Source organism: Oratosquilla oratoria, chromosome 10 (assembly GCF_046742065.1).
Source record: "Oratosquilla oratoria isolate Oo_2021 chromosome 10, ASM4674206v1, whole genome shotgun sequence".
Taxonomy (NCBI): Eukaryota; Metazoa; Arthropoda; class Malacostraca; order Stomatopoda; family Squillidae; genus Oratosquilla; species Oratosquilla oratoria.
Window position 1 is genome coordinate 69,961,673 of NC_134786.1, and position 11,867 is coordinate 69,973,539.

Below are 11,867 nucleotides of genomic sequence, written 5' to 3' on the forward strand. Positions count from 1 at the left end.
AGTTTCATCTCTTGTTCACTTATGTGCTCCTCAATTCTGTAATCAGTGTGTTACAATGCATGTTGGTTTTGTTGACAATAATCAATCTTCGAGAGTGTCTGGTTCCAATGTGACAAGTACGCGATACTACCGTAAATAATAAAACCTCGACTGTGTTAGTGACTTCACTACTCCAAGCAAATGATTGGATGTAAACAAATATATGAATGAACTGCTAGTAAATAGGGGAAATATAAACGTGCCAAGCTTACATGCGTCTACACAAGTATCTACAACCTAACAGAAGGATGGAGAAGAAGTTTGTTGCAAACAGTGATGTGGAGGCATCGAAATGGGTCGATGTTGCATCCCGAAGTGCCTTGTCTGGTTTGTAGATGCTGGAAATGCCAACATGAGATGGCACCCAGCAAAGGACCACAGATTCGAAACGAAAGGAAATTTAAATAAACCAAGATTTAATTTCGTGGATTGATTGGTGACGGGAATGGAAGGCGGAAAGAGCAAAGTCACTAGATGAGTAGGAAATGATATGAAGGATGAGGACAATCTGGACAAAGCATTGAAAATATGGTGTAAGGTGACAAGAATAGCTGAGTTTTGCGGTAAAGACAGAGGCAAGAAAGGGAAGGATCTGGATTTTGTAGGAAATGTTACTGCATAACTCCGCGGTTAGAAAGAGAGCTAGAGAGACAGTGTAGCCAGTGCAAAGCAGGGTCGTGCAGGGGTCCGGGAAGTAACCAGGGGGCTCAGCTAAGTTTCACTGGAAGGTCGTTACCAGTTATTTCCATTATGGGTAATTCCTGGTTGAGAGCCTTCACGAACTGCTTCATCAACCCCAACTTAATGTGCAGTGGCTCCCACATGACGTTCCGGATCCAGACTACAATTCTGTTCACTTCTCCCAGTTCTTCCTGTTGTAGTACTCAGAGGGGGCTCTGTCGTCCCAAAGGCAGAGGAAACATTAGAATTTGATCAAGCCTCCCTGGAGACTAAGCAGGAAAGCCACCAATGATTTTCCAATTGTACTGGTTGTATTGCAGAAATTCCAGGAGAGGATTTTCACACTGTAGTAGGCTTCTTTCAGGCAGACTGAATGGACTAGGGGCAGCGTCGGGAACTCGTTTCCATTGTGGAGGAGGATAGCCTTCAAACTTGTGACACAAACGGCACCCCAATAACGTCGAACAGTCCAGGCACATCATGACAGAAGCAGAGGCTATCCCAAAGAGTGTAAAAGCCAGACCCGGGGATGGGGGTGAGGGGGGGGGATTTCAGGGACATTTTCTCACCTCGCATCCACCATTCCATCGTCTTCTTCCAGTGCTCACAACAGTAGTGAGGGGCCCAGGGTTTGATCTGTTCCCAGCTGCTATCCCGAAGTACTTCTAGTAGACTTCATAAACCTTCACAGACGTTTCCAAGGAGAATTTTTTGCCTTTCTTCTTTACATACTCGCCCCATATATAAAAGAAATAGTCAGGGGGATGCCGGAAGCCCTCTGAAGCCATCTGAAAATATAGAAATATATGCAATCAGAAAGTATGGATCTTATAGATCTGAAAGTATAGATTGTAAACATGTTAAATGAAAATACATGTATAAGATAAGTAGGGTAATTCATACTATAGTCATCAAATTTTGAAAAGAAATTGTTTTTAGCACAGAATTGCAACAATTGCACTCGAAAATATGACATAAATTGCTTTCACTGCAATTCTAACTTTTTCATAGGTTGAATGCTGGTGGCTAGCCTTGAAGTTTTACAAGCCTAACCTTATAAATGTTTAATAGCATTTTTTTTTGGGGGGGGGGACCTAAGTAATAAAACAAAAAATTGTTACAACCTAGGAATAGATTTTTTTTGTACGTGGTGTATCTAATGAAAAATTAATGAATACATAGAGTGATAATAATGATAGTGATAATAATAATGATATTATCAATAATAATAACAATAATAGTAGTAATAATAATAATAATAATAATAATGATAATAATAATAATAATAATGATAACGATGATGATGATGATAATAGTAATAATGGTGATGATGATGATGATGATGATGATGATGATGATGATGATGATGATGATGATAATGATAACGATAATAAGGATGAAAATAATCATGATAATAGTAATGATAATAATAATGATCATAATAATAATAATGATGATAATAGTAATGATAATAATAGTAATAATAATAACAATAATAACAATAATAACAACAACAACAACAACAACATCAACGAAAGAAAGGAAGAAACTAGGATGAATCTCACTGTCATCTTGGCCTATGACCCAGGTCCGGCAAAGAATGACTGGCGGCATTATTCGGACTTTCAAAGCCCGATAAAGTGACTCAGGAACCATTGAAAAATTCGAGAATGAAGAAGGCTCCCAGAGCCACAGGGACACCGATTCCAGCAAGAGCCTGAAGCGACCCCGGTCACCAGAAGGAAGCGGTGCCTCTCGAACGGCAAAGAAGCTGAGAAAATGTCCAGAAGAAGAAAAAGACAACGGCCGTCTTCGGCGTGACCAAGGAGGGCTTCAAATGCCTTCAAAAGCTTGGCCGAGGGGGACATGGAAATACCGTTAATTTTTTTTTTTTTTTTTTTTTTTTATGATCACAGACAAGGCGAAGTTGGACTTCTACTGAAATTTATCGACCGTGATCTGAGGAAGGTTCTTAACGTTCTGAAGGAAAACGGAACCGTCTTATTGGAAGAATGGATCTAATCTTTTGTTAAGGATCTTCTCACTGGAATTGCCTTTATCCACTCTAAAGGCATCATCCACTTTGACCTGAAACCCTGTAATCCGCTGGTTTCTTTTGATGGCGAACTCGAAATCGCGGACTTCGGTCTTTCGGAGCTTCGGGAGGATGGCCCTTTCGAGTTCGAGAAGGTGACCGAGTCGTACAGACCTCCCGAATGCTACCTGAGACCCGAAACGATGGACATAGCTGTCGATATCTGGTCGATTGGAGTGATCGTTGTGGAACTGGTGACCGGCGAGGTCGTGGTGGCGGAGAGCGAAGGTTGGCTCCGGGCGGGACTTCTGGCCACCCTCTACGGATGCAAAGGTAACATTAACCGCCTCTCCGAGGTCCTGGACCAGAAGAACTCTCCCCCGCCCAAACTCAGCGCAGGATTCAAGGATCGGGTCTCGGCGTCCCTTTCCTCGTTGGCAAAACGCCTCTTTCGATGTAACACTGAGGAGCGTCTCTCGGCAGAAGCCGCCCTCGGCCACAATTACTTCTGGGAGAGTCCTCAAGCAACTCTTCCTGACATGACTTCCCTTTTTTTTCAAAATACTAAACACATAGCCGGAATAATAATTCATCGTCCGCTTCAAAATCGCTCAGTTCAATCAAAAGCTAGGAAAATATATATTGGCTGAATAAAATTACCTGGTGACAACAAGAATGATAGACTAGGATCCGAAATGGTGGTCCCTACGTTCTTTTTATTATCATCATTGTTATTATTATTATTATCTTGATGTTCTCGATATCATTGTTAATACTGTTATTGTAGTTATAGTTGTTCTTGTCATTGTTACTACTGTTATTGTTGCTATTGTTGTTATAATTGTTATTGTTACCTTTGTTAATGTTATTGTTTTGTTATTGGTCATATTGTTATTGCAATTGTTTTGTTGTTATTGTTGCTATATTTGTTATTCTTGTTATGGTTGTTTTTTGGTGTTATTGTTATTATTTCATTGTTCTTTTATTGTTACTGTTATTATATTGTTAGTTATTATTTTATCATTGTTGTTATTGGTACTGTTGCTGCTATTGTTACTTCCGTCGTTACTGTTGTTGGTGTTGTTTTTATGATTGTTACTGTTGTTCTTATTAGTATTGTTGTTCTTGATTTTTTTACTGTTGCTGATTTTGTCACTGCTGTTTTTGTTACTGTTGTTGTTTTTGTTACTGTTGTTTTTCTTGTTATTGCTGTTTATTCTTAATACTGCTGTTGTTCTTGTTATTGTTATTGTTCCTGGTTTTGTTGTTCTTGTTTCTGTTGCTTTTGTTTCTGTTGTTTTTGTTTTTGTTGTTCGTGTTTCTGTTGTCTTTGTTACTGCTGTCATTCTTGTTAATGTTATTGTTCTTGTTTCTATTATTATTCTTATTTATATTATTGATCTTTCTATTGTTACTGCTTTTGATTTGCTGCTACTGTTGTTCTTGTTTCTGTTATTATTCTTGTTTTTGTTGTTCTTGCTTCTGTTACTTTTCTTGTTTCTGTTGTTTTGTTTCTGATGTTGTCCTTGGTTCTGTTGTTCTTCTTGTTTCTGTTGTTGTACTTGTTTTTGTTTTCTTATTTCTGTTGTTCTTCTTGTTTCTGTTGTTGTACTTGTTTTTGTTTTCTTATTTCTGTTGTTCATGTGTCTATTGCTGTTCTTCTTACTGCTGTTCTTTTTCCTGATGTTGTTCTTGTTTTTTCTGTTGTTCCTGTTTCTATTGTTGTTCTTTCGACTGTTGAACAGAACAAACATGAACAACAGAAACAAACTAAAACAAAAACAAGAAAATCAACACAAACAAAATAAAACAGAAACAAGAAAATCAACAGAAACAACAACAACAACAACAGAAGCAAGAAAAATAGACAAAGAAAAACAACAGAAATTAGAACAACAGAAACAAAAACATAAAAGGAAACAAGAATAACAGCAGTGATAACAAAAACATCAGAAACAAGAACAAAAACAGAAATAAGAACACCAACGGTAACGAAAACAGCAGCAGTAGGAATAGCAAAAACTAGAACAACAGCAATAACAAGTACAACAATAGATACAAGAACAAGAACATAAACAACAGAAACAATAATTACAACAGAAACATTGAACAACAACAGAAACAAGAACAACAATAAAAAACAAGAACAATAAAAAGCAAGAACAAAAACAAGAGGAGCAACAAAAACAAGACCAATAGCAACAACAAAACAAGAGCAGTAACAAAAACAACAACAGTAACAAGAACAGCAACGGAAAAAGAAGAACAACAGGAGAAGAAATCGCCTTTGTAATCCTTTGTAATAACAGCAACAGAAAAAAGAAGAGTGTAAGGTTTGACCTGGCCCCATACGACCTTTGACCTCCGAGCCCAACCCCCGGCCCCCAAGGGAATCGCTCTTGGGGCCAGCCGTGTGACTCGTGTGCCGCACAGCCGCGTGAGCCCCAGCGGGCCGCGTAACCCTCACAAAGCCCCTTTTAGGAAACGCACGTGTAATTCACCAGCCTAGGAGTTCGGACTTCGATGACTGACCCGCCACCTCGGCCAACCACGTAGATGGGCACAAGTGACTCATTGAGGAACTCACGTGGAGTACCATCATCGGTACCAGCGATGACTCAACCAGTGCCTCACCTGGCCATGTGAGACACAAATCTTCTTTGAGGAACGCATGTGCGGTGCCAACCCCTCCCCCCCCCTACCTCATACCCACTGTCTTCGTGAGTCAGCGGCATGAGAAATTATTGCATCTGACTTCTCAGGCATCGACTTTGACTTTGCACCAATTAAGAGGATTGGTTATGACCTGACGCGTGTATATAAGACGGACGAAATGCACAAAGAACCAGATCGCCTCAAGACACGACTTGAGACTCATAAGTCGTCACCTCCCTCGCGGTCTGGTCCCCTCACCCCGTCATAGCCATCCAAAGTTCCGCCAAATGACGTTTATGCCTCTAAAAGGGATACCGTGCGCCTGACTGCAGTGCCATTGCACCCAAGGGCATCCCAGGCCGCCCCGGACCTGTGGCTGTCATAGCGCGCAAATCGCTGGAGGTGACCAAAATGACCCAGAACACAAAAAAACTCAAAGGGGGGACCCTTTGGAATTTCGGGGGAAATAAGGAAGTCAGCGATTTCCTCCAAACTTGCGCCACAAGTACACAGTGGGACAGGGTCCACATCACCGAAGACCGCGCAATCCTCAGACCAAGGGTGTGGCCGTCACAGGTGGCCGGCATAAACGTCATTTGGGTGAACTTTGGATGGCTGTGACGGCCACACCCTTGGACTGAGGATTGCGCGGTCTTCGGTGATGTGGACCCTGTGCCACCCTGTACTTGTGGCGCAAGTTTGGAGGAAATCGGTGACTTCGAATTTGCCCCGAAATTCCAAAGGGCCCCCTTTGAGTTTATTTGTGTTATGGGTCATTTTGGTCACCTCGACCGATTTCCGCGCTATTCGAGCCACCGGTCCGGGGCGGCCTGGGATACCCTTGGGTGCAATGGCCGGGCAGTCCGGCGCACGGTATCCCTTTTAGAGACATAAACGTCATTTGGCGGAACTTTGGATGGCTGTGACGGCCACACCCTTGGTCTGAGGATTGCGCGGTCTTCGGTGATGTGGACCCTGTGCCACCGTGTACTTGTGGCGCAAGTTTGGAGGAAATCGGTGACATCGAATTATCCCCGAAATTCCAAAGGGTCCCTTTGAGTTGTTTTGTGTTCTGGGTCATTTTGGTTACCGCGACCGATTTGCACGCTATTCGAGCCGCCGGTCCAGGGCGGCCTGGGAAGCCCTTGGGTGCAATGGCCGGGCAGTCCGGCGCACGGTATCCCTTTTAGAGGCATAAACGTCATTTGGCGGAACTTTGGATGGCTGTGACGGCCACACCCTTGGTCTGAGGATTGCGCGGTCTTCGGTGATGTGGACCCTGTGCCACCCTGTACTTGTGGCGCAAGTTTGGAGGAAATCGGTGACTTCGAATTTGCCCCGAAATTCCAAAGGGTCCCCCCTTTGAGTTTTTTTGTGTTCTGGGTCATTTTGGTCACCTCGACCGATTTGCTTGCTATTCGAGCCACCGGTCCGGGGTGGCCTGGGATGCCCTTGGGTGCAATGGCCGGGCAGTCCGGCGCACGGTATCCCTTTTAGGGGTATAAACGTCATTTGGCGGAAATTTAGATGGCTGTGACGGCCACACCCTTGGTCTGAGGATTGCGCGGTGTTCGGTGATGTGGACCCTGTGCCACCCTGTACTTGTGGCGCAAGTTTGGATGAAATCGGTGACTTCGAATTTGCCCCTAAATTCCACAGGGCCCCCCCTTTGAGTTTTTTTGTGTTCTGGGTCATTTTGGTCACCCCGACCGATTTGCTTGGTATTCGAGCCACCGGTCCGGGGCGGCCTGGGATGCCCTTGGGTGCAATGGCCGGGCGGTCCGGCGCACGGTATCCCTTTTAGAGGCATAAACGTCATTTGTGTGAACTTTGGATGGCTGTGACGGCCACACCCTTGGTCTGAGGATTGCGCGGTGTTCGGTGATGTGGACCCTGTGCCACCCTGTACTTGTGGCGCAAGTTTGGATGAAATCGGTGACTTCGAATTTGCCCCAAAATTCCAAAGGGCCCCTTTGAGTTTTTTTGTGTTCTGGGTCATTTTGGTCACCTCGACCGATTTGCGCGCTATTCGAGCCACCGGTCCGGGGCGGCCTGGGATGCCCTTGGGTGTTATGGCCGGGCAGTCCGGCGCACGGTATCCCTTTTAGAGGCATAAACGTCATTTGGCGGAACTTTGGATGGCTGTGACGGTCACACCCTTGGTCTGAGGATTGCGCGGTCTTCGGTGATGTAAACGTCATTTGGCGGAACTTTGGATGGCTGTGACGACCACACCCTTGGTCTGAGGATTGCGCGGTCTTCGATGATGTGGACCCTGTGCCACCGTGTACTTGTGGCGCAAGTTTGGAGGAAATCGGTGACTTCGAATTTGCCCCGAAATTCCTTTGAGTTTTTTTTTGTGTTCTGGGTCATTTTGGTCACCTCGACCGATTTGCGCGCTATTCAAGCCACCGGTCCGGGGCGGCCTGGGATGCCCTTGGGTGCAATGGCCGGGCAGTCCGGCGCACGGTATCCCTTTTAGAGGCATAAACGTCATTTGGCGGAACTTTGGATGGCTGTGACGGCCACACCCTTGGTCTGAGGATTGCGCGGTGTTCGGTGATGTGGACCCTGTGCCACCCTGTACTTGTGGCGCAAGTTTGGAGGAAATCGGTGACTTCGAATTTGCCCCTTTGAGTTTTTTTGTGTTCTGGGTCATTTTGGTCACCTCGACCGATTTGCTTGGTATTCGAGCCACCGGTCCGGGGCGGCCTGGGATGCCCTTGGGTGCAATGGCCGGGCAGTCCGGCGCACGGTATCCCTTTTAGAGGCATAAACGTCATTTGTGTGAACTTTGGATGGCTGTGACGGCCACACCCTTGGTCTGAGGATTGCGCGGTCTTCGGTGATGTGGACCCTGTGCCACCATGTACTTGTGGCGCAAGTTTGGAGGAAATCGCTGTCTTCGGATTTCCCCCGAAATTCCAAAGGGCCCCTTTGAGTTTTTTTGTGTTCTGGGTCATTTTGGTGACCTCCAGCGATTTGCGCGCTATGACAGCCACAGGTCCGGGGCGGCCTGGGATGCCCTTGGGTGCAATGGCACAGCCGTCAGGCGCACGGTATCCCTTTTAGAGGCATAAACGTCATTTGGCGGAACTTTGGATGGCTGTGACGGCGACACCCTTGGTCTGAGGATTGCGCGGTCTTCGGTGATGTGGACCCTGTCCCACTGTGTACTTGTGGCGCAAGTTTGGAGGAAATCGCTGACTTCCTTATTTCCCCCGAAATTCCAAAGGGTCCCCCTTTGAGTTTTTTTGTGTTCTGGGTCATTTTGGTCACCTCCAGCGATTTGCGCGCTATGACAGCCACAGGTCTGGGGCGGCCTGGGATGCCCTGGGTGCAATGGCACTGCAGTCAGGCGCACGATATCCCTTTTAGAGGCATAAACGTCATTTGGCGGAACTTTGGATGGCTATGACGGGGTGAGGGGACCAGACCGCGAGGGAGGTGACGACTTATGAGTCTCAAGTCGTGTCTTGAGGCGATCTGGTTCTTTGTGCATTTCGTCCGTCTTATATACACGCGTCAGGTCATAACCAGTCCTCTTAATTGGTGCAAAGTCAAAGTCGATGCCTGAGAAGTCAGATGCAATAATTTCTCATGCCGCTGACTCACGAAGACAGTGGGTATGAGGTAGGGGGGGGGGAGGGGTTGGTACCGCACATGCGTTCCTCAAAGAAGATTTGTGTCTCACATGGCCAGGTGAGGCACTGGTTGAGTCATCGCTGGTACCGATGATGGTACTCCACGTGAGTTCCTCAATGAGTCACTTGTGCCCATCTACGTGGTTGGCCGAGGTGGCGGGTCAGTCATCGAAGTCCGAACTCCTAGGCTGGTGAATTACACGTGCGTTTCCTAAAAGGGGCTTTGTGAGGGTTACGCGGCCCGCTGGGGCTCACGCGGCTGTGCGGCACATGAGTCACACGGCTGGCCCCAAGAGCGATTCCCTTGGGGGCCGGGGGTTGGGCTCGGAGGTCAAAGGTCGTAGTATGGGGCCAGGTCAAACCTTACACTCTTCTTTTTTCTGTTGCTGTTATTACAAAGGATTACAAAGGCGATTTCTTCTCCTGTTGTTCTTCTTTTTCCGTTGCTGTTCTTGTTACTGTTGTTGTTTTTGTTACTGCTCTTGTTTTGTAGTTGCTATTGGTCTTGTTTTTGTTGCTCCTCTTGTTTTTGTTCTTGCTTTTTATTGTTCTTGTTTTTTATTGTTGTTCTTGTTTCTGTTGTTGTTCAATGTTTCTGTTGTAATTATTGTTTCTGTTGTTTATGTTCTTGTTCTTGTATCTATTGTTGTACTTGTTATTGCTGTTGTTCTAGTTTTTGCTATTCCTACTGCTGCTGTTTTCGTTACCGTTGGTGTTCTTGTTTCTGTTTTTGTTCTTGTTTCTGATGTTTTTGTTATCACTGCTGTTATTCTTGTTTCCTTTTATGTTTTTGTTTCTGTTGTTCTAATTTCTGTTGTTTTTCTTTGTCTATTTTTCTTGCTTCTGTTGTTGTTGTTGTTGTTTCTGTTGATTTTCTTGTTTCTGTTTTATTTTGTTTGTGTTGATTTTCTTGTTTTTGTTTTAGTTTGTTTCTGTTGTTCATGTTTGTTCTGTTCAACAGTCGAAAGAACAACAATAGAAACAGGAACAACAGAAAAAACAAGAACAACATCAGGAAAAAGAACAGCAGTAAGAAGAACAGCAATAGACACATGAACAACAGAAATAAGAAAACAAAAACAAGTACAACAACAGAAACAAGAAGAACAACAGAACCAAGGACAACATCAGAAACAAAACAACAGAAACAAGAAAAGTAACAGAAGCAAGAACAACAAAAACAAGAATAATAACAGAAACAAGAACAACAGTAGCAGCAAATCAAAAGCAGTAACAATAGAAAGATCAATAATATAAATAAGAATAATAATAGAAACAAGAACAATAACATTAACAAGAATGACAGCAGTAACAAAGACAACAGAAACACGAACAACAAAAACAAAAACAACAGAAACAAAAGCAACAGAAACAAGAACAACAAAACCAGGAACAATAACAATAACAAGAACAACAGCAGTATTAAGAATAAACAGCAATAACAAGAAAAACAACAGTAACAAAAACAACAACAGTAACAAAAACAGCAGTGACAAAATCAGCAACAGTAAAAAAATCAAGAACAACAATACTAATAAGAACAACAGTAACAATCATAAAAACAACACCAACAACAGTAACGACGGAAGTAACAATAGCAGCAACAGTACCAATAACAACAATGATAAAATAATAACTAACAATATAATAACAGTAACAATAAAAGAACAATGAAATAATAACAATAACACCAAAAAACAACCATAACAAGAATAACAAATATAGCAACAATAACAACAAAACAATTGCAATAACAATATGACCAATAACAAAACAATAACATTAACAAAGGTAACAATAACAATTATAACAACAATAGCAACAATAACAGTAGTAACAATGACAAGAACAACTATAACTACAATAACAGTATTAACAATGATATCGAGAACATCAAGATAATAATAATAATAACAATGATGATAATAAAAAGAACGTAGGGACCACCATTTCGGATCCTAGTCTATCATTCTTGTTGTCACCAGGTAATTTTATTCAGCCAATATATATTTTCCTAGCTTTTGATTGAACTGAGCGATTTTGAAGCGGACGATGAATTATTATTCCGGCTATGTGTTTAGTATTTTGAAAAAAAAGGGAAGTCATGTCAGGAAGAGTTGCTTGAGGACTCTCCCAGAAGTAATTGTGGCCGAGGGCGGCTTCTGCCGAGAGACGCTCCTCAGTGTTACATCGAAAGAGGCGTTTTGCCAACGAGGAAAGGGACGCCGAGACCCGATCCTTGAATCCTGCGCTGAGTTTGGGCGGGGGAGAGTTCTTCTGGTCCAGGACCTCGGAGAGGCGGTTAATGTTACCTTTGCATCCGTAGAGGGTGGCCAGAAGTCCCGCCCGGAGCCAACCTTCGCTCTCCGCCACCACGACCTCGCCGGTCACCAGTTCCACAACGATCACTCCAATCGACCAGATATCGACAGCTATGTCCATCGTTTCGGGTCTCAGGTAGCATTCGGGAGGTCTGTACGACTCGGTCACCTTCTCGAACTCGAAAGGGCCATCCTCCCGAAGCTCCGAAAGACCGAAGTCCGCGATTTCGAGTTCGCCATCAAAAGAAACCAGCGGATTACAGGGTTTCAGGTCAAAGTGGATGATGCCTTTAGAGTGGATAAAGGCAATTCCAGTGAGAAGATCCTTAACAAAAGATTAGATCCATTCTTCCAATAAGACGGTTCCGTTTTCCTTCAGAACGTTAAGAACCTTCCTCAGATCACGGTCGATAAATTTCAGTAGAAGTCCAACTTCGCCTTGTCTGTGATCATAAAAAAAAAAAAAAAAAAAAAAAAAAAATTAACGGTATT

At 43.9% G+C, this 11,867-nt stretch overlaps 1 protein-coding gene across 1 annotated transcript; it reads left to right on the forward strand.

Annotated features, from left to right (window-relative positions):
• Nucleotides 1–251: 251 nt before the first annotated feature.
• On the forward strand, nt 252–8,788 carry LOC143028961 (cyclin-dependent kinase 11-like). The gene is made up of 3 exons (XM_076191311.1): nt 252–366; nt 2,792–3,279; nt 8,696–8,788. The coding sequence occupies exons 1-3, from the start codon at nt 252–254 to the stop codon at nt 8,786–8,788; spliced, it is 696 nt and encodes a 231-aa protein (XP_076047426.1).
• The last annotated feature ends 3,079 nt before the right edge of the window (nt 8,789–11,867 follow it).

Excerpts from the sequence above, each read along its gene's own strand:
- LOC143028961 (XM_076191311.1), top strand. The coding sequence starts at position 252 with ATGCGTCTACACAAGTATCTACAACCTAACAGAAGGATGGAGAAGAAG. Across the intron at positions 367-2,791 it reads ATCCCGAAGTGCCTTGTCTG|GCATCATCCACTTTGACCTG; the intron begins GTTTGTAGATGC and ends TCCACTCTAAAG. Across the intron at positions 3,280-8,695 it reads ACTTCTGGGAGAGTCCTCAA|CGATTTGCGCGCTATGACAG; the intron begins GCAACTCTTCCT and ends GGTCACCTCCAG.